The following is a 23,642-nucleotide window of genomic DNA, read 5'->3' on the forward strand; positions in this document are numbered from 1 at the left end:
GATCAAACTTGTGCTGCAGTGGCTGCAGATAGCTTCATGGTGCTGTCCTTTAACCCTGTTGTGCCACCAGAGAGGGCTCCACACTTATCTGTCTATAAACCTTTATACATATTCTCTGTAATTCTTTATACACTTGACTCATTGTGCTGTGAGGCCTCTTTTCAGAAAGTGGCTGTTAAAAGGGTGGGGATAGGGTGTATGAAATGGAGAAAGTCCTTTGTCAATGATCAAAAGTTGAACTGGCAACAATTTTTGAATAGATTCTTACTGAAACGATCATTTGAATTTGAATTTATCTACATTATTATAAAATCTATTGACAAAGTATGTGGCTCTGTCTCCCAGTTCTTAGCAGCCCCAACTGTCATGTTAAAGCACAACTACCTCAGGTCAAGGGACAACTTTAGGTGTTTGGTCCAAGGCAGGATTAGCACCCTCTACCCCCAGGGCATATTTTGGAGGCATCTTGACCCCCTTCTTGTCTTTAATAGGCAATCATTTATATAAGAAGAAAAAAGAAGGAAATAAATAGTCAATATGCTGAGTTACCAAATTGAATTCTTTGAAGTTCTGTTTTTCATGAATTTCTTATCTCTGTTTCTATACTTGATCTTCCAGGAAAGCCTTCCCCCAACTCTCTAAATGGCCAAATACCACCCTGTACTTAAAGTCCCATTTAAACACTATCTCTTCCATGAATTTTTCTTTGATCCCCTTGGGTTAAAGTAATCCCTCACTCCTGTGCACTCCCACAACTCATTATCAGTGCCTGCCTCTAGGCGCTTGTGGGTCTCCAGCTTACCCTGGTTATCTGTGCAAGTGTAAGTGTGCCAGCTCTAAGAGTGGGAGGGCAGCTGGGTGGGAGAGGGGAGCAAGGAGGGAAGAGGGGGAGAGGAGGGTACTGAGGGTGTTTTAAGAGCTACTTTGGCTTCAGCTGTGCATATGGTAGTTTTCTGTAAACAGTACAATCCACCTGCCTTTAAGGGCTAGAGAAACAGGATTCCAAGAACTCTTAGAAAAACTCTCCTAGGGAAGATAAGTAAGGCAATGGAAAGTTTAAAGGAAGATCATCAAAGCATAGAAGTGGCAATAAAATAGATTATTTTAACTTGAATTTTTGATGCTCACAATAATGGCATCATTAGCATTGATGATGATGATAGCTGCTTTGTAGCTAATCACAGTCCTTGCTGTCTGAAAGAACGAGACAGCTTAAAAAATCAAAGTACTGGTGCTTGCTTGATGACCTGGGGGGTAAATCTCAGTGCTGTCACCTCTAAGGCCTGAGTTCTGCCTGAGCCCTATCCCGGCCAGGGAGCTGACCCACATGGTGCAGCCAAAGCTCTCTTGTCTGGCCTGCTGCTCCCCTCAGCAGAGTATTTCAGTCAATCTACCTGTTCTGCTCCCTATTCAGTCTCTAGTGAATCTTCTCATTCCTTACCCCCTCTTACCTCTGACCTACACCCCAGTTCCTCTCCACAAAAATAAATAAAAGCTTTAAAAAAATAAATTATCTAATGTTACAAGTAAATTAGATAATGTTATTTCAATCTTTTATATGAGTATAAATATCTATTTCTTTGTTGATTAAAATGATGGTATCTAACTGTACATTGGATTTTTACTTCCGGTATGAATTTTATTTTGGGTAAGTGGGATTTTAACACACTGGAAGATCTTAGCCAGCTAGAAAAATATTGCCAAGAGATAGATAACTAACTCTTCTCTGTGGAAAAAAAAATTGTTTTCAAAGCTAAATGGACATCCAGAAATGCCTCTTTATTGAGCATAAGTCAAAGGAATAACACTAGTTTCACATTGAAGAAGTTTGCTTTGTCTTGGGAAACCCTATGATTTTAAGGAGGGCTAATTGAAGACTGTGATTCTTTGTTGTTCTAAAAAATACTGTTGTCTTCCCATTGAAAATGAAGAAGCCTAAAGACCAGCTGGAAAAGTTCAAAAGAGGTCTTTTCATCAAGACCTTAATGGCTTTAGTGTCAGGGTTTGCGGACAAAGCATTGGGGAGTGTGGTGATCAGCTGTCAGACACCTGTTGTATGGATTTCTATGCAAGTTACAGACTTTAATTTGTTTCCCATGAGACATTGAGACTAACTCCTTGGACATCATAGATGACAGACTATTTTAAAAAGGCAACGAATCATAATGAAATAAACATGTCAGTTTTTTTAATTCATCTAATTTCTAAATTTTCACCCCCAATAGGCTGTAACTATTACCACTTATTGAGGCTCTAGATAAATATACATGGTATATAGTAAATAAATAAAATGTATTTCCATTCTTAAAGAGTTCAGTTGTGCAAGGTGAGTTTTAATAACAAGTGTTACAGAAAATACAATAAAGTTTAGTTCCCCAAATTCCTGTATCACCCCCTTCAAAATCAGTAATACTTAAGCTTTTACAAATTTTGAAACCCAATAGGATCCATGTGTGTACAAACCAGAGTTTTTCATATTTCATTATAGTTAGAGTTGTTTTACACACATAATTTTATATTCTCTAGAAAAATATCTACTTAAAGATTTATGATACAGGGCCCTCCCTGGTGGTGCAGCAGGTTAAAGCACAGCACTGGGAAGCTAAAGCCACTTCAGCATGAGTTCGATCCCTGTCCCAGATGTGACCCACATGGCACGGCAGACTTAGCCTGACCCGCCTGCTGCTCCCCTCAGCAGTGTGCTTCATCAGTTGGCCTGTTCTGCTCCCCAATCTTGTCTCTCACTGCCCCTGCACCTCTGGCCTGTACCCCAGTTCTGTATGCATAAATAAATGAATCTTTTTTAAAAAGATTTATGATACAGAGTTAATGCTAAGCATCTAAAAATCTAAAATAAATATCGTAAGACATACCATTGTCAGGAGCTTCTCTGGTGGCACAGACAGGGGATTAAGTCTCAGCACTGCCTATGTAACTATTGACAGCCCCTCAAGCACAAGTTCAACCCATAGCCATGTAGCTGACATACTTCTGTTTCACCAGCTGCTCCCCTCAGCAGTGTATTTCAGTTAATCTGCCTATTCTGTTTCCCATTGTCTCTTGTGAATCCTACCCCATGCCCTCCCCATACACATTCACACCTCTGCCCAGCACCCCAGCTCTTGTATACTACATAACTAAAAATAAATCTCTTAAAAAAAAAAAATCACTGCCTTACAAAAAATTTTTCAGTATTGTTTCTGAATTTTATTTCAAGTGAAATGTCAAAATGACAGACATAGGAGAAATCCTGACAAACTAGTTGTTACTTGAAACCCATGATTAACCAGTAACCTGACCCCTTCATCCTCCCAGAACATCAGCACCAACTGGAAAATAAGTTTGACATGTGTAAGCAGAGATGAACTTGGCTATCTCTAAGGCATACAGGATACTTATAGTGGAATAAAAGGGTTAAAGGTAGACATCCATATGTCCTGCAGGTTAATACATTCAGATAAGCACAAATTTAGAGGTAATTACTTAGTCTTTACATTGTGCTCAAAAACAGACATACAAGACATTTCAGAAAGGCTCTCATACAAAAAAAAAATATTTATTTTTTAAAAAGTTCAGTAGGAGGGCCCTCCCTGATGGTGCAGCGGGTTAAAGCACAGCACTAAGAAACTAAAGCCACTACCGCATGAGTTCGATCCCCGCCTATCCCGGAGGTGACCCACAATGCGTGGCAGACCTCTCCTGACCCGCCCGCTGCTCCTCTCAGCAGAGATCTGCCTGTTCTGCTCCCCACTCTGTCTCTAGCCGCCCCAGCACCTCTGGCCTGTACCCCAGTTCTGTATGCATAAATAAATAACTCTTTTTAAAAAATGTTCAATAGGAAAAGAGATGTGTTACACACATATAAGACAGTTAAATATTATAATATATATTTTCATATAAATGAAACATTATAGAATGTCTCTCAACCAAGACACCAAAATGTCTAATTCATTGAATAGGTGTTTTTCTATTCATTTCTGTTCTGAACTCTAGATTCATTATCTATTTACTTAATAGGCATTTTCTAACAATAAGTAAAATGAATTCTAGCCCCTCTGGATCATGCATTACAATAAAGGGGAGACAAAAAGTGAAAAAGGGAACATGTAGGCTATGAGGTTGTAGGAAGCTCTGGAGAGTAGAACTAATCATAATAAAGTCACTAGAGCATGTCAGGGCTTGAATTAGGCTTTGGTGTTTTTTTGAGAGTATAAAGGGAAGGTCTCATTATTTCAGTATTATTTAGAGGAAGACTAATATGTTCTGCAATATTTCAGGACAAAGTTAGAATTTAATTTTAAAAACACCAAAAAAATTGTTAAAATCTGTAGAGAGAAACCAAATGTTTAGTCATCTTAGATATCTATCTCCATGGGAGAAATAGTGAGGAATGAATTATACAAACCATAAAATAAAATTTATTTGTTAAATACAAGAGTTGTTCATCACGAATCCAATAAAAAGAATATGTGGCTTGTTGGCATAAGCTGGAAACTTATAAAAAAGGACTAAAACAAATAAAGGTCATAAAGTAGCTACTTTCTGACTAAAAATCATTTTTAGGCTTCTTCTATGAAGGAATAAGTCTTTAGTCCTTATGTGTCAAACACTACATTGAACTTGGAGATTAGCAGAATGAATTTGGCCATGGCTTCCTTGGGGACCTCAGGCAATTAGTGACAGACACATGTGTGTAGATAAAGAATTACAGTTACTCTGTTTGTGCACACAGAAGTTCAAGGCCAAGATTAACCAGGCTTCCTGACCTTAGGTAAGTTGGACCTCTCTGGATTGCTAGGAGGAACAGAAAAGCTAAGGATATTCCGGGACAAGACCTACATATGCAAAGACACTCATCATGCTCAGAAAACGAAAGTTGGGTGTTCTTAGAAATTTCTCTACAAGAAATGTTGACTGTAAGCTACAGGTGTTTGGATGGACAGGGAATGACTTGTCCATAATGAGAAATTTGAAATAAAATCTGGGACTCACTACCTCGACAATATAAATGAGACAGAAGTTGTTTTCATGTAGTAATTAGTTGAAAAATCAGAGATGCCTTATGTATTAACTGATAGCTTTCCTTTCCTATTAGTTTCTAGAGCAATGAGCCAAGTAAATAGGACATGAGCACAATAATTTTAAAAGTTACTTTTAAAAGACAATAAAACCAAGTGTTGGCAACAATAAAAGAGCAAATAGCCACTCTCAATCTCTGACAAAATTAATAAATTAGTTAAATAGCACAATTTAAGGAACATTAGAGATATCCACTGACGTTGCAAACCTGCGCTGTTACCCATTCACTTTAGAATCACAAAGAGATAGAGGCTGGAGTCACTGCAAGAGACTCCATGAAGGAGGCAGAGAAAGAGAGCCCTCGAGGTATATAGCAGGTGAGCAGAAGAACCTGGGGTCACCTGTGTAGGTGGAAAGACAGCTGACAAAGAGCAAGGGTGGCTAGACTCTTAGTGGGATGAGCAGGGCACTGGGAACAGACAGGAGGGCAGAGCACAGCTGGAGTCTGAGAAGATGTCTTGAGCTGGTATGAAAGACCACTGAGGGCTGAGTGCCAGTGGATGTAAGGCAGAGGACTAGCAGGCTGGTGGGGACTCGGGAGTTTTGAGCAAGCACCACAGAGCAGAGAGCACCCGATAACACTTGTTGGATGACATTGCACTGTATACATCTGTGGTTTATCTTACTTGATACTCACAGGAGATACAGCATTTATTTTTGTTATCTATATGGGACTCTCCAGCTGAAGAAATAAGTGGAGAAAAGAAACTTGCTGGAAACCAAACTACAGCATAAGGGGGCCCTTTGTACCCCTGGTCTTGGGGACCCACCGTCTGTAGCCTTTTCCTTGCCAAAAGTTTTCAGCATCCAGGACATGTTAAGCAGAAGTTACAAGGGGAAAAAAATCTGTAATGAAATTCCTGTTCTCCAGTCTGGTTATGCTTTATATTTTGATTATAAAATTAAGAAATCTCATCAAGATTAAACAATACAGTCCCACCCATTGCAAACCCTGTGGTTCCAGATTTATAATGCTCCATTTTCTATAGAAAGTGCAGAGCATCAGTGCTATCAGTTTCTGTCTTTCAGTGATCTGTGTTTTACAAGAAGTTCACATTTGTTGTTTAATGACTGAGTAATATTGTGTTCATTGCTAATAATAAACTCTAAAATTTTTAGTTTGCAGACTCGTATAGAAGTATTAAAGTGACTAGTTGCTTCTCCCACAGAGGAACTTTACTAGGTCACACATTGCCAAATAGCTAGAAGACTTGTGCTAATTTACAATTCAAGCAATTTCCCTGCATAATCATCCCAGTACTAGGTATTCCCTTTAATCTTTAGGACATCGATTGCTAATGCAAAGTTGCTGGAATTTATTTTTAAGAATTTCCAGCCAAGCTGAACAGTTTTTCATGTGTTTGTTCACTCACAATGTTTCCTCTTGTGCAGAATTTTGCCCTCAGTCTATTCAAGTGTCCATGTTTTCCTGTTTCATCTATGTGAACTCAAAGAAAAGAAACTCGGATTAAAATTGTGCCTCCAGCTCTGTTTATTATTTGGGCCTTTTCCCTATCCATTTACCAAAAAGCTTAAAAGAAATTACTGATGCCTTTTGTTTATAAACCTCACCTTCCCCTGAAATAATTGGTATAGATCAAAGGAAGCAGAGGGAGGGTACCGCAGAGTGATCAGCTGATAACCATTTCTCCTTTCATTTACCGAGCCTAGCAGCTTTCACATTAGAGAGATCACACACACGGTTTATTTTTTCCTGATAGACAACCAGCTATTTTACTGTGAAGGTGGGAGGGAACAGTCTTATCTGCACATTAGAATGGAATCAATGAAAAGAGCTGCCTGTTTGCTCTAAGGAATGAAGTAGAATATAGTGGGGAAGGGAGATAGGATAGGGGTATTTGTTTTTGTTTGTTTGTTTTGTTTTTAAGTGGTTATAATTAAAGCCTTCCATGCAATTGCTCTGTGAACCAGAAAAGGGTTATTTGTGGAGTTGAGTGTTTTTAACACCCAAATGAGACTCGCCGCCTTCTCTACAGGAAAAACTTGCTCTTCAGCGGCACCTTGTGTCAAGTGTGTCGTCCTGCAGCTTGGATCCTTACTATATGATTAAACAAAATTGCCTCTGATTTGTTTCTTTCTCTTTACCCACTTCCCTCCTAAAGTAGTAAAGAATCTGTGAAAGTTACCTTAGCGACTGTATTTCTGTATAAAAATAACTTGACCATAAGCTGCTTCTCTGTCTACATAAATTGTGTATCAAACCAGGTAGCTATAGTGATTTGCTGCCTCATTAGTCTGTGGAATGTTTAAGTTCATTCCGGAAAGCACTAATTTGAGCTTTAATTTTTTTGTTTGGCAGGTGGAAACAAGTTAACCAAGCAGCATTTTCGTCTGAATTGGGCTTGGATCTCCTTTGAAAAGGAATATTACCTCATCAACGAGGACTCCAAGTTTCTAGATGTTGTACTTAAACGTAGAGGTTACTTGGGAGAAACTTCGTTTATAAGTAAGTTTCATTCGCACTTATCCCTCAAACTCTCATTTTTCTATTTTACAGGGATTAAAAATACATTTAGTTTACTGTTCTAGTTTTAAAGCTCACTTAGGGAGATGTTGACATGTCAGGACTTTTTGCTAAAAAAAAAACACGCCACAAGTTCTGTATCAAAGCTAAATCACAGAGACAAAAGACTGCAAAAAAAGCAGGAAAAAAATGTGTAACAATAACACATACCTCTTCAAATCTACTAATATAAGATCTTTCTTTCTCACATAGCTTTACAAAACTAGCAGTAAGCACTCATAAGGTAAAAAATATTTATCTCTCATTAACTCTTAGAATCAGCTTAAGCAAATCTGGAATTTATCCAAAGATAAAAGTCTGCTGAAATGCTAGTGTAAAATATATGTGAAGTCTCCTTCAATACAAACCGAAAAAAGCTGTTCAGTAACTTATTAGGCATTACTAGCCATTGATGTGTAATTTGTTTTTGTTGTACTTTAGTGTTTTAATAGGTCATGCAAAATGTCAAGAACCCAATTCTGTAGAATGTGTTGTGGCTTTTTCTTCATAACTGACAATAATGTTATAAAGCATTAATCATTTTCAGCTGTTTTACCCTTTTAACTAAAGCATGGGTTTATTAACATTTTTTCAACTGCAATGCCAGGTCACATTCAATTTCACATAAGTGTAAAATAAAGCAAAAGCGCTGGTCATTTTAAGTAGTAATATACTCAGCATAAAATGTTGATGAAAAATAGTAGCATCCTGAGCAACAGTTGGTCCACGCAACACAAGTCTTACAATAGATCACACACACACACACACACACACACACCTACACTAGATCTTTGCCAGAGCCACAATCTCCTATGCCCCTTTATGATTTCTCCTGTATGCTGGCTTCTGGATATTAGTTGCCTTTTATTTTCAAAAATTTAAAAAGTTCCATTTTTAACTTCAAGAGTTTTCACGCTACGCTCTGCTGATCCCTTTCAGGGAATTCGGTCTCCAGGGAGCTGAGTCACTTGCTCACCCCACCATGCCAGGGCAGCCATTCTTCCTTCTTGTTTTGCATGAACCTCTTCACAGACTGTCATTTACACTCTCTATGCCTCACCTTCTAGAACATAGTGAACGTTATTTTCTAAGTGTGTATTCTCTCACAATACCCAGTCTGCAGATCAGGAATTTGATCCCGTCACTAAGAAATTAGCCTTCACAGTGTTTCTGCTTGAAAATAGGGGAAATAACTTTTTAAAAAGAGTCTTAGCAATTCTTAGGAGTGTTACCATCGTCTCTGGGCTTTTCCCAAATCTCCTCTCCTAGTGAGTATATTTACTCATTCATGAATAGCCCATTGATATACATGGGAAGTTAATGGTGGAGAATATTTTTAAACTATCTTTTTATATTTCGTTTTCGCCATTGCTTTTTTCCTTATGCTGAAGACTAAAATTTCAAACAAAAGTTCCTTTTTTTCCCAGGCATCAGTGCCTGCTATTCTGCAAAGGGTCTACAACTGTAGACCTTGGTTAATCCTTCCATGATTGCTTACCAAACTGGGCTGGTAGAACGCTGGAAGGACTTCTGTGGTGGATGTACCCATCAATAGTTGCAGATGGCGGTGGGGTTCATGTTAGGACTGGGGATGTACATCACATGAAAGGGTAGTCTGGTAGAAGATTTTTCTTGATCATGTAATGTTCCACTGCACTCTCCATCTTCATGTAAAGAACTGTATAAATTATTTGCATTGTCTCTACAGACGCTTATCTTCAGGATAAGTATATCTAAATAACACTTACCTTCAGGAGCACAATTAGTGAGCCATGAACTACAGGTATCTCCCATTTTTTGAAAGTTCACATTCCACTACTTCACCAGAGAGAGTACCTGTTTTTGTTTTTGCTTTTTTTTTTTTTTTGAAGTTTTATTTATTTATGCATACAGAACTGGGGTACAAGCCAGAGTTGCAGGTTGAGAAAGGATTCACCAGAGATAGTGCGGGAGCAGAATAGACAAATTGACGAAGTACACTGCTGAGGGGAGCAGCTGGAGAGGTCTGCCGCCCTGTGTAGATCATATCTGGCGCCGGGTATCGAACTTGCATTGCGGTGGCTGTGGCTAGCTTGCAGTGCTGCCTCCTAACTGGTTGCACCACCAGGGAGGACACTCGAGTACCTGTTTTTGCTACCCAAAGAAATCTGAAGAAGAATTTTGCTTTTATGATAAAAGAGGAAAAGTGAAGATACCATTCAGCATTTGTTTTGCAGCAAATGATCATAGAGGCTCTGAGCACTCCCAAGAAGTAAGAGGGACACCAAACCCCTCCCCAGGAACTGCTTTATCTGGGCTGTGTATTATCACATCACTCCTACTTACTTTACATGTTAGTGTTATTTTTGGTTTCATGATGTGATTTGGTGGGCTATTTTAAGGGTGCAGGAACACTTAAAAATTTTCCGTATGCATTCATGGTAGTTGCTTCTCTTTTCACCATTTCAGTTTATGGTGTGTTTCATAAGAATGCTATACTTGTGTATAGCAGAGGAAACCTGTAATAAAATTTCACCATGTGTTATCTCAGAGATAGATTATGTACTTTATAACCATCATAATTCATTTATAAATTAAAATGTATTTGCATCTCACAAAATATTTGAACTTCAAAGATCTCATTGCTACCAGCTTTTGAACATTTACTCAATACAGGCGTCTTCATTACTCATCTCTATAAGAGACTGATGGGGTTTTGCAGTGTCAGTATATGTCTGCCCACCTCAGACTTCCACATGCTTAAGACTTACCCAGGCATCTTCCTGAATGTTGATGCAGATTCATTATATCATGGTGAGACTTGAGATTCTGCATTTCTAAGAAGCTTCCATGTGTTGCTCTTGCTGCTAGTCTCTGGCTCGTACTCTAAGTCACAAGATAGGGTAACACTCTCTCAGTAAGTCTGTGTTACTTCAAAAAAGGGAGTCACTATTTTGGAAAATCCAAAGCAATTTTATCATTCCATTTTGAACTTATTTTACCTTAAGAAAATGACATTCTTCTTAGTTTAGTCTCCTGTTTTAGAAGCATTTTAAAATAACCATATTTTTCATAAGATACATCCCATCTTGCTTGTTGAAACAAAAAAAAAATGTCAGTTTATAATGTATATCTGATTGGGAAACTTACAATATCTACCAAAAAAATTATGGGAGTGTTTGCAACATCAATTGGGATTTGCTATTACAACCTACTTCTTATTAAAGTGGGTGATTTAACTATTACTGAGAAAAGATGATTATTTGGAACTAGTGGATATTGTTGTAGTCTATAAACGCCTTAAAAAAAAAAAACAGAAAAACTACCCTTTGAATCTCCATGAAAATCACATGTTGTTGTTCATGAAACAGAAGAAAATGAAAAATAGTCCAGAGCCTGCAAAGCAGATTTTTTTTTTGCCGGTCATGCCACTATGATAGATTGGTCAGTGAGTGCTAGAACCTCAGTGAGAATGGCTCCTTTCTTCTTCACCTTGAATGGTGGTGGGACCAAGAGGGTTGACGTCTACCCTGTGTGCATTAGGAACTAGAGAGCTGATAGGAAGTCTGAAACGTTCAACAAAACATGTAGTGCTGGATTTCCTGGTTCTTTTTTTGCCATTGTGTAAGTCATGTTGTACCTGCTATTATGTATTATGTAGCTTCTTTGTTTTTCTTAAAAAATCTACAAGATAGAAATATCTTAACACAAATTTTATTTTCATCTCTTTTTTTTTAGATGAAACGCAATCATTGATATAATTAGACAAAAAAAAATGCAAGTCTATCTTGTAAAAAGCATCACAAGAGCAAGATTATTTTTTTCCATTAGGTTTACTGATATAGTCCCAGTGTTTATAACAGACCTGGCACATAGTACCCTTACTCGATGAATTTTTATGACTTGAATTCTAGTTTGAAGAACAGAAGAATGTTATAAAAATTTTCAAGTAAATGAGAAACAGTATGAAGAATGTAACTTTGGATATTTTAATTCTGAATATTAGATTAATTTCTCTTTTTAAACTGTCCAACCAAATGTTCTGAAAATATCAGTATTTAAAGATATATATTTGGTTCTATTAACTCATTCAGAGGTTCTAGTGCAGAACTTCAGGATATATTACGATGGTATTATTGTAATTTTTCTGACATTGAATTTGTGGAATGTTACTGCTAAGAATAATATATTCTATGATTTGAGTACATTGCCTAATAATGTGAAGATTCCTGGTAATTGACATTGACATTGAACCAACAAAGTTAGCCAAATGTACTCCTCATCAAAACCATATATGCTGAGTTTTCTTTTACACATATGGTTTCCTGTAAGTCTGGTGTGTCCATGAAGAAAAACCTGGCAATGTTGATGCTAACAAACACAGAGTTGAAGTCTTTTAAGGTTTTAATTCCATTAAATGTTTAGGGAGCATTATAAATTTTTATGCTTGGCCATTGATGACTTACATTATCAATGTATTCTTGGGTTTTATTTTCTAAGTAGGAGTTTCCTCCATGTTCTTATAACCTGAAGCATGAAATAGAATACATGTAACAGTAATTGTGAAGTGTTAAATTGTATGAACAAGTAGGAAACAAATATCAATTTAGCCTTGTTTTACAAAAACACAAACCTAGCTCAAAGGGTAGATAGCAAAACCATAATTGGGGCAAGAATCCAACAGAATCATGAACTACCCTATACCCTTATAAGACCCATACCTAACCATCCATTTTGTGAAATCAATGCAAGATCAGCCTTGCATTTCGGGATAAAGTGACAAAAATAGCTAACAGACCCTAATCATCCAATTGAAAATAATATCATGTTTCCTTGAAGGTATTGGCACAAGAGATGGGACTGCAGAAAAAGACAAAGACTTCAAGGGCAAATCACAGAAACAGGTGCAGTTCAACCCTGGCCAGACCAGGGCCACATGGAGAGTGCGGGTCGTGAGTGATGGGGAGCACGAGCAGTCTGAAACCTTCCAGGTGGTTCTCTCAGAGCCAGTGCTGGCTGCCCTGGAATTCCCTGCAGTGACCACAGTGGAGATCGTTGACCCAGGAGATGGTAAGAGCTAACACCGACCTATTTTTGCTGTTGAATTTCTATTACAAATAACCTTATAGAAGAAGTTTTAAATTCAATATGTAAACTTTTCGTAAGAGGTCTTGCTGGATTAGTGGCTCTGTATTCTCAGAGACTGTGATGACAGGAGAGGGAATCAAAACCTCATGAAGGAAAGCTATATTATTTCAAGTAAATGATATATAAATATGGGTATGATTACCAGCATGTTCTCTTATTATTATTATTCTGTTCTTTAGAATTAATATTGCTCAACTCAGTTTTCTTGAATTAGTTCATTACTTTTTAAAGTTTTCAAAATAAAATGTCTTTAAAAATGTCCTTTAAGCAAATGATTTAAGAACTAGACCATTTGGGGATTAATTTATTCCACATATTATACTTAATTATTCAAGTTTCCTTCATGTATTCATGTACCAGCCAAAAATTTTCATTTGGCCATATGTTCTTACATTTATTCCTTAATACCCTCCACCAACTCCCACTTCTTTGTGAATAGTGCATGAATCACTGTGCTTACTTTCTGTTAGATTAGTTGTTTTTTTTTTTTTTTTTGCCGGTGCACACCCTTGGCCGATTTTGGTAGAAATGAACCTCGAAGCTTTTGTGTGTAACTTGACCTTCCCCTCCCCTTCTTCTACAGTCCTGGCTTGTCTCAATGCAATTGTGGGGGGTAAGGGGAGGTTGAATGGCTTTTTGAGTGCTGGCATTTATACAAAGCTTGAAGAGACTCTTCTAAAGCTGAAATTCTGTCAGAAACCAGACGTGACTTTCTTTTAAATAGGCAGCCTACTTTATTTTGTCAGTCAAAAAACTCTTAAATGTTTTGTGAAGATACAATCTACTAAGCAGATGAAATGGAGACATGTGTGGAACTCTGGGTTAAAAGACTGAGTATAATTAAATCAAGAGCCTAAGAGAACTGGAGCTTGGTTTTGTTTGTTTAATAACATTTCTGCCTTTAGTTAAATATGAAGTTCAGTTATGTTTGTAATTCCCATTGAAGAACAGTTAGCATTTAACTACACTTAATTTTGCCTTCATTATCTAGGAATAAATAATTAATGTTTCTTCTAGGCTTAAGTTTTGGGTTAAGTGCTAGTATAATAAAGCTTCTTTCTTTTGAACAAATCCATCATAGATTTAATATATATACACACTGACTTATTAGAGTTTATTTGAAACCACTTCTTGATTTTGTTTGCTAATTTGTATTGTCATACTTTACCTTAAGGCATAAGACACTTAAAGTCATTTGTGCCTTCCTATATAAGCCCATAATGACACTCTATAGTCTATACCCATCTTAGATCTCAGAAGTAAAATATTAAAATTTCAGTGGATGAGGGTTTTCTCTACCACCAAGCACCAACAATTCAATAGTTCTACAATACAACTCAATTCTGACTCAGTTCTCACTTCACTCATTTCTGAAGATGGCCTCAGATTCTCCCACACCTTAAGAACTCAGTCCCACAAGACTGCCCTCCACTTCAGATGCCAAATACAAACCCAGCTTTGTTACCTGTGCTTCAGATCAACCAAGTAGATTAGAGGTTTCCAGGTCCCCTGCTTGGGTTCAATTATTTTTAATACAAAGGTTCACGAAAACCAGGAGACCTGTTAACTATCAGGGTTACTGAATAAATACACATGATATTAAAGGAAATGAATGAACAGTCTGATGAAGAGACACATAGGGTGAAGTCCTGAACGAAAGAGCCTTGTGGGGCTGAGGCCTGACATTATGGTACCTGGAAATATCATGGTTCACTACCCGGCAAACTTACCACCATGATTCACAGTCCAGTCCACGGGCTTTGTGGAGACCCCATTAGATAGGTATCATTGGCCATCTCACTGGCCATCAGTAACTGATTCAAGCTCCAGTCCTCTCACCTCTCTCAGAAGTTAAAGTGTATGTGAGAGTGAATGCTCCTGTCCTATAATCACATGTTTTTTGCCACTGTTAACCAACCACTATCCTTAAGTGCTTTTTATTTGATATTTTAGGACACTCTCAAATCTTATGTGTGACAGACTTTAAAATATTGGTTCCCAAATTTCATGACAAAGAAGCAAAACAAAATGTCCACACCTACATTCACACAAGCATAAATATACATACAACTCTGGATTCTTACATGTTCATAATTATACTCATTTTTTGCTTATATTTTTTAAATTATGTATTTGTAATTTAGGTAAATATTTTAAGTGGCAATTTTATTCAGTGTGTGCGTATCTACACCCACTGCAAAAATAATGCATATACTCATGTGCTTCTTTATTGAGCTTGGACCTTCATACACGCATAGAAATCTGTGCACATTTAGTGCCCTGCGGCTGCTCTGTAATGACACTCACACCTCCAGATGTATGTGACCCTGTCACTGGGAACCACAGCTCTATAATCAATAGAGTTGACCCCTTTCTACAGCCTAGGTCCAGCCATCACACTTTCCTCATCATCCTAGGAGCATCGTTCATTTCAAATGCCAGAGACCAGTGAGAGTCTGATGGCAACTGGCACCCTAATCCCCATCCTGATTGTTCTGTGGTAACCATGCCTGAGTGGGGGTAGATTTCCAGCATGAGCACATGCAGATACTGCTGTCTGTTTCTACCAATCAAAAGACTAGCCAGGCACAGGTCAGCTCTTACTGGGCTTGGGAAACTCACACAGTTTGTTGTGTGTGACTCACCAGGATGCTGTGGGAACACAAACTAGGAACTAGTTCTGACTTTGTTATGAAGATTCACAACACCTTAGACAAATGGGGTTATTCATTTCTTCAGTAGATCAACAGATTTTATTTGCCATGAATTGTATAAAGAGAAAAACTACAAGAATAAGAAAGCAAATCGCCAAGCAGATGTTCAGCTTTCTTTGTCATACCTCGCAGGCCTCAGATGTCTGTGCTCCTCAACACCCTGTGGAAATTCTGCTACATCATCATTTTGTCATGAGTTTTCCCTCACTATTTTGTCCTTTTGTACACCTTTGATAATCTCCCTAGTTTCAGTTTGATTCTACACTCTCCTTCACAGACACATAGAAAGTTCCATGTGGAAGGAATATAAATGTATATTTAATGTTTGACTCATTTTGTGGAATGGAAGCCTGAAGAATGGAACCATCCTTTACTTTCTGTCAAAGTCAGCCTCTAGCAGTCTGTTTTATTTGATTAGCTCTATTATTGGCAGAGATGGGTGGAGTTATACTTCATCTGCGGGAATGAATACTCCTCTGAAATGCTGTTGAATGGGGACAACTGACTTCTGTTAGAATATCCTCTGCAGCTAGGCTGGACTGTGATCAAAAGCAGACAGCAGATTTCCATGAGATGAAGAGGGCTTTGAGGAAATCCCTGCCCTAGTATCTAATTCAGTCCAAGGAATCCAGGAGGTCCAGGGTTTCACATTTCCGGTCTCTACCATGTGAGAACTCCTCTGTGAGCCAGATTCTGCACCAGGAGGTCTCAGCCTTACTGCAGTTAAGCTTTGTGTTAGTAGCAGCACACACACCCACACACAGAAATTAATTCCTTCTTTCTTATTATGCTATCATATATACACATGTGTGTGCACATCTACATGTGTGTATATACATGTGTGTGAATCATACATGTGTATGTGCATGTGTGTGTCAAGCCTCAAATATACTAGTGTGTGTAACTAAAAGATAATCAAGATCACTTCAGCCCTTGCATTGCGTATCTACATGTTCCAATATTGACTGAGCATCTGCTAAATTCCAGGAAGTCTATTGTGAACAAGGGGTACAGGTGCTAGAGAAAAAAGGCACACTGTTTCTGATCCCCTAAACTGTTATAATTAGCACTACAGGTGCTCTATGCTAAGATAAGGGATCAATCAGCACTGATAGAAATATCTACCCTCAGACCAACTCTAAAGTTCCAAATATGAAGATTAAGTTCCCCATGAAAAATTCCATTGTCTCTTCTACTCTTAAAAACACATACATTGGTTAATATTAAACATTTTAATTTTTGTTAAGAGGAAAATATGTAGGACCTAAAAATTTATGTATATAAAGGTGTTATTAATTTTTTTACTTCATATAATATCTAACCAGAGTAAATTGAGTTTTATGTACATTTGTTAAAAGAACACAGCCTCAGTTTTATAGCTAAATGAGTTCAGACACCTAACACCAATCTCAAAAGCCTGTAAAAACTTTATGCCATTATTTCATTTTTACACTTGAAGTATCTGCAAACTTCTGACTGTAATAGACTCATTCTGCTATTTTTATAATACTATATCTGGGAACTAGTGCATAAAATACTTGATGTTTGTAACCATTTTTGGTGGGAACAAATAAGGCTAATACTATATGACATTTAGTGGAAATCAACATATTCCTCTATGGGGAGGTAGAACTTATATCTAAAAAACACTCAACTCATGGGATACAAAAAAAAGGCAAATTTTTGTGTGTTCTGAGTGAGCCCAGCCCATCTCATGAGATAGGACCCAGATGACATGAGCTGACCATTACACAAAATCAAAGCATTATATTATTTAAAACATTTTGTACCATTGACAGTGTTAATATAGGAAAGTCACTGGCTAGCTGGTAGCTCGAGATATGTGAAGGTTTATATGGGGGTAAACTGCAGCTTATGACAGAGAAGTGGTGAGGAATGTGTGTGCTTCAACTTTAATCGTTATCAGAGATCTTTTCCTTTTAAACTCCATTACTGTGAAGCATAGACCATCATTTTAAGAGAAACAAAATATTCTAAACACTTGTTAAAAGCATAGCACACAATTTCTGGCAACAAATGTGGGTAAGAAAAAAATATAGTGCAAAACAAAGATAGGTTAGTGATGTCAAACTTTTTGGAATGTTCTGCCTTCACTATTTAATAAGCAAAGATCCCCCACTAACCCAACATCTTTGAATAGTGCCAAGAAAGTAATTTGGAGAGTTCATCCTGAGGTGAATTTGTAATACTTATTTTATATGATTTAGAAATATTTTCATTCTCATTTGTTTCATTTTCAAGTCCTTGCTAAAATTAGCCTGTATTACCATTTCTGTTTCAGAATAAAAACAAAACAAAACAAACAAACAAAAAAACAAGCATGGAAATGCCAGAAAACTGTCCAAATTCAAATATATTGGTGACAGGCACCATATTCAGCACCACTCACTGGCCAATATAAGACGACCATAGTAGTCTGAAGATGTACCAAAATATTTTTGAGTCATTTTTATAACGTGCCAAGCTTCTTAGAGATGACAAACACTCAGTGCCTTCATTCATTGCTGCATTTTCTTTCCCATCTTTGTTCTATTATAGCAAAGATTTCCAGGAGAGATTTTGTTCTATCACATTTTTAGAAGTCAGGTTTTTAAAAAATCTGTTCAGTAGAACTGAGAAAAGGACAGTTTGAACATTCTCTCTCAAATGTCATGTTTTACCTATGTTATCCAAAGTCAAAATCTAAAAGTAAAAACTGCAGTTACAAACTAATGACTGATAAAGAATGCATTTACTCTATTTGGCTTTAGCTATCAGAATAAAGAATAATGAAACCAATGTAAATACGCAAAAGTAACTTGTGTCAAAAAGTCAGTGACTGATAAAGAAATAGAAGTCACCTGTACTCCTTCCATTTGGAAATCAACACTAATGAAGGTAGAAAATGTCCTGCAATCATTTTCTTTTACTGGTCTCAATGTATCTAATAGAGTTTTTATTATTTTCATAATGTAACTCTTAATATTCTCAATGCACACTCCCCAGAAATTCTCGCAATTCCATCTAATGTGGAAAAAGATTTGACATATGATATACTTTTATATTACATGTATTGTATTCTTATAGTACATGTATAATGACTACATATATAGATCGATAGATGTAGATATGATTCTGATAAACACATTGGATCTTTAAAAAAAATTCAAAATATTTTGTAGATTTCTCTTTTTTGTTTTTTGCTTCTGCTAGACCTTCCATATTGCTGGTTAGCAATAGCATTCGCCTCTTTTTCATAATCTCAGTTTAGCCTTTTTTTTTTCCTGGTGTGAGTGCTGCTCAGTGCAACCTTGACAGATACTCTTCCATGAATAGAACATGGTGGCTGTGAACCTCATGCTGAGTCAGATTTCTTGGAGTCAAATACCAGCATCAGCCCCTCCCAGCCTAACCTTTGGCTGGTGACCTAACCTCTGAGTACCTCAAGTCCTCAGAGGTAAATGACAATCTAACTAGTTCTTTTTTTTAAGATTTATTTATTTGTGCATACAGAACTGGGTACAGGCCAGAGGTGCAGAGATGGTGATGAGAGGATTCATCAGAGACAGAGTTGGGAGCAGAGCAGGCTGACTGATGGAGTACAGTGCTGAGGGGAGCAGCGGGCGGGTCAGGAGAGGTCTGCCGTGCCATATGGTCTACTCCTTGGTGGGTTTCGAACTCATGCTGAAGTGGCTTTAGCTTCTTAGTGCTGTGCTTTAACCTGCTGCGCCACCAGGGAGGGCCCTGACTAGTTCTTACTTGAAAGGATTTTTGCAAGAATAAAACTAGCTGATAAATGTAAAGTGTCTAGAATAGGGCTCAGCCAATAGGGAAAAAGCCCTGTATCCCAGCTAATAATTTAGGGGTAATATAAGAATGCCATTTTGGGGGATTTTACTTATACTTTAAAAACTAGACTTACTTGAGGCAGTCTTCATAGAAGCTTCTACTGTGTATAGAAAGTAAAATTGAAAAATAATGCTACTCGGAAAATCTATCAAGAGCCTATTTTCTTCCCTTTGATGCCCCTTTCTAGTTTCTCCCACAGAGTATATATCTCTGCCAGAAGGTAGTGAACAAAAGATCTAAACCTGGTGCTGGGTCTGTTTACCCTCTGTCAGAACAAGAGTAGGAGTGGATTCCAGAGCTAAGGGCAAGCTCTAAACACCTGGCTTTCTGTTCTATTCATCATTCAAACCTACTGGCACTGACAAGGAGTTCTGGCTTGTTTAATCAAACCTGTATGTTTAATCAAACCATAGGGTGTGGGAGGAACCAAAAGTCAGATACTCAAGGCATTAAATTAAAATCGCATACTTGGGACTTATCTGAATCACTTTTATTTGGGGGGAATAAAATGGCCCATATAGATTAGCAGTATATAACAAATATTATGTGTGATCAGTCTGGGCAGGAGGCTAAAATAAAATGCCCCAGGCTGAATGGCACAAACTCGACATTTGTTTTTCACTGTTGTGTGGGCTAGAAGCTCAAGGCTAAAGTGCAGCTAGATTGGGTTATTTGTGAGAGCCCACTGCATGAATGTGTGACAGAGAAAGAATCTCTCTTCTTCTGACAAGGATACCAATCTCTTAGTAAGGGCCCCATTGTAATGGCAGCAGCCAAAGCCTAATTCCTGAGGACCATATCTCTAAACATCAACACACTGAGTTAGGCTTTGACATGTGAATTGTGTGGAACACAGACATTCAATTTACAACTGACTTTAATAAGAAACTTATTAAATAAGAAACTTATTTAATAAGAAACTTAAACTTTTTGTAATATTTCATACAATGCTGTATTATAAAGAACCTGAAGACAGCCAAAACCTGGGTCACACCAGAGTTAATTTCCATTAGTAATTGAGGAGTTAATTGAACGAGTTAATAAAAAGAAACTCATCAAAAGTTACTGGACTATTTCATAATACTTTATTATTTTGTACTGAAGTTTTATCATTTCTATATTGAAAGTTATAGTCAATAAAATTCTGCTTCATAATGGTAGGAATAATTTTTGTCCTTAGTAAAATTTACCAATAACAAAAAAGACATTTCTTTAGATGTCTCTTTCTTTCCATTCAAAGCAAAACTTCTCGAAAGAAAAGTTTATGCCCATGGTCTTGTATTTCTCCCCTGCTAATCTTTCTTAAACCCACTCCATCAGACTTTGCCTCCTCTCGTCCAGTGAAATAGTTCTGGTGGAACTATTGGCTTTCTTTTGCCAGGTCTAATGACCTTTGTTCTCAGCTCACTTGATTTGTAAGCAGCATTTAAAACAACTAATCACTTACTTTTTTTGAGAGATGCTTTTGCACTTGGCCTCTCTGGTTGTATGGGACCTTTCTTCCCCTCTCTGCTTTCTTCTTTATCTCCTTGACCTCCATATGGCCTAGGTCAGACCTAAGACCCATTGTCTTCTATATCTGTAATCCCTCCCTAAGTGATTTTACGCTGATGCATCACTTTACAAAACCACCCACATATCAGTGACTCCCATGTGCATATTTCCAAACTAGACCTCTCTGCTGAAATCCAGAATTATATACCCAACTGTCATCTGACATCTCAGTTTGTATATTTAAGAGATACCTCAGTTTTAATATGTCCAAAATGAAACCCCTCACTTCCATGCTCAAATCTGATTCACCTACAATCCTCATCTCTGTAGATAGCAATTGCATCCTCCAGTTGGTCAAGACAACAAAACTTAGAGTTCTCTTTGGTTTTCTGTTCTCATTTGATCCAACAAAAAAACCCTTTTGGCTCTTCCCTACTTGATCCACACACAGCAATAAGGTGCCTCTTCTACTGTCACTACTTGATCCAAGCTTATCATCTCTTTCCTAGATGGTTGTTAAAGTTTCTAAGTGGATTCTTTGCTCCTGACCACTAATGTCTTTCTACCTCACAGCAGCCAAAAATAATGTTCTTAAAATATGTCAAATTACAGTACCCTTATAATCAAAGTCTTCTTATGCTTTCATGTTGAAAGAGTAGATACACAAAGAGACAATTGTCAGACTGTTAAAATGAAGCTAACCCACAACCTACAGTAGCTAGGAAGCCAAACCACAATGTCTATAGAATTTGGTCCAAAATAATCAGGACTTGATCAAAACTGACAGCTTTCCTAATTTTAGGTAACCACTTCCAACTGAAGACCATCTAGGTAGGAGAAAGTTAAATATCCTCCCCTAACAACCAAACAGCATGCTTTCTTCTGACTAGCCTGCCCACAGCCTCCAATCAAGGCTTACCTGAAACCTTACCCTTTTTCCACTATAAAGCTTTCCCCACACCTTTTCATGTCTTTGAGTCTCTGCCACATACAAGTCATGGTGGTTGACTCCCTTTCTATGCAAACACTATATCCAGAGATTTTGCATGTTTTCACTCTATCTGGTGGTCTTTGTTTACTTTCACCATATCTTACACTACGTAAAAGTCAAAGTCCTTCCAGTGGTCCTGGATATGCCTATTATGTGGGCACCCATCCCACCATTTTTTCTCTGGCCTCATGCCCTATCCTCTCCTTATTGCCCAATGTATTCAAATACCATTGTCCTGTGAGTCCTTCCTTGTTCACACCCAGCACAACCTAGCCTGAGGCCCTCTTCACTTATTCATCCCTTGCCTGGAATTCTCTTCCCCTGAGTTACTCCAATAGGACATGTCACCACCCCTGTGTAGTCTCAATTCAAATAAGGCTGGAAGCGTTACCTTTTATATAATACAGATTCCACACCCACCCACCCACTGGAACTTACACTGTACAGCCTCCCTTAAAGTCCCCTTGCACACTATTTTCTTAATCATTTGTCACTTAAAAATATACACTACATTTTCTGGACCCTCCCTGCGGGTTAAAGCACAGCACTAAGAAGCTAAAAGCCACTTCTGCATGAGTTTGATTCCCGCCTGCCCCGGAGGTGACCACATGGCGTGCCAGACCTCTCCTGACCTGCCTGCTGCTCCCCTCAGCAGTGTACTTTGCCGATCTGCCTGTTCTACTCCCCACTCTGTCTCTGGCGAAGCCTCTTGCCACCCCTGAGCCTCTGGCCTGTACCCCAGTTCTGTATGCACAAATAAATAAATTTTAAAAATTAAAATATATATATTTTTTTTTTAATTTTTAAAATTTTCTTGTTCATTTGTTTATTTCGTCCTTCTCCCCAACCCACCACAAGAATGATAGCTCACAAGGCCAGGAAGTTTGTAACTTCCATATTCCCTGTGCCTAGTCCAGTGTCTAGTGAGTGGAAATCACCCAAAAAATGTCTGATAAATGAATAATTAGTCATAAAATCTCAGCAAAAAAAAATCTAAGATCATTTTTAATGATGCTATTTTTCAAATTGGTGTACTAGTGAGTCCTAAGAGAAAAAAAAATGAGTGTTTTTTTTTTTAATTAGTACTACTCTACTCTTAATAATATTACTATTTACAAAGCTAAGGGTTTGTTTGAGAATCAACCAGGTATCATAAAAACCCCAAAACCAGTTAGAATGGGTACCATGAACACCTCTAGACCTGTTAAGCAAAAAGAAAAAGTTAAGTGAACCCAGGCTTTTACTTGGGGGGGCAGTTCTAGAGCCCTGAGGAGAAAATTATGGCCTTTGCAGTGCTCTTGTGCCCAGCTTCTGCCTCTACATCTTTGGCTGCCCCCCCAGAAGCCCAGAACAGGGAGGCCATTGAGAAGGTCATTAGTCAGCTTCTGGGACACAGGACAGGGTGGAGAGGGGTGGAACAAAGCCTTGAGGGCCTGTGTCCACTGTTCCAGGGGGCTTTGATTATCATCAAAAGTAGTGTGGCTCACTGGTTTAAAAGAAACCATGAGACTTTCAGTGAAACAGACTCCCAATCAAATCCCAAATTATCTGTGGGGATTATCATATCAAACTATGAAGCTAAATGTTTTATTAAATAAAATGCAGTTTTACATCCAACCACATCTGTCAGCAATATAATTTTTATGATTTAACACACCTTTCTACTCCCTTAAAAATGAAAAATGAATTGTTGAGACCTTAGAAATTGCTTCACTATAGTAATGTTGTATACTATTTGTTATTGTCAGCCCTTTAGGGGAAGAAAGAAACTGAAGACATGTTCCATAGGGCTGATAAATAGATGTGTGAATTCTAAAGGAATTGTTAATTTAAAAAAAAAAAAAAAAAAAAAACCCAAGGGCCC

The 23,642-nt window shown here is 37.8% G+C and overlaps 1 protein-coding gene across 1 annotated transcript in view; it reads left to right on the top strand.

The window, feature by feature from the left end:
* The window catches only part of FREM2 (FRAS1 related extracellular matrix protein 2), a 160,608-nt gene that overhangs the window by 66,649 nt on the left and 70,317 nt on the right, over positions 1-23,642 (top strand). Inside the window, exons 3-4 of the mRNA XM_004680334.1 lie at positions 7,400-7,546; positions 12,422-12,652. Of these exons, the coding sequence (XP_004680391.1) occupies positions 7,400-7,546; positions 12,422-12,652 (378 nt within the window). The remainder of the gene's footprint in view (positions 1-7,399; positions 7,547-12,421; positions 12,653-23,642) is intronic.

This window comes from Condylura cristata, unplaced genomic scaffold (assembly GCF_000260355.1).
Source record: "Condylura cristata isolate star-nosed mole 26May11 unplaced genomic scaffold, ConCri1.0 scaffold00010, whole genome shotgun sequence".
NCBI classification, from domain to species: domain Eukaryota; kingdom Metazoa; phylum Chordata; class Mammalia; order Eulipotyphla; family Talpidae; genus Condylura; species Condylura cristata.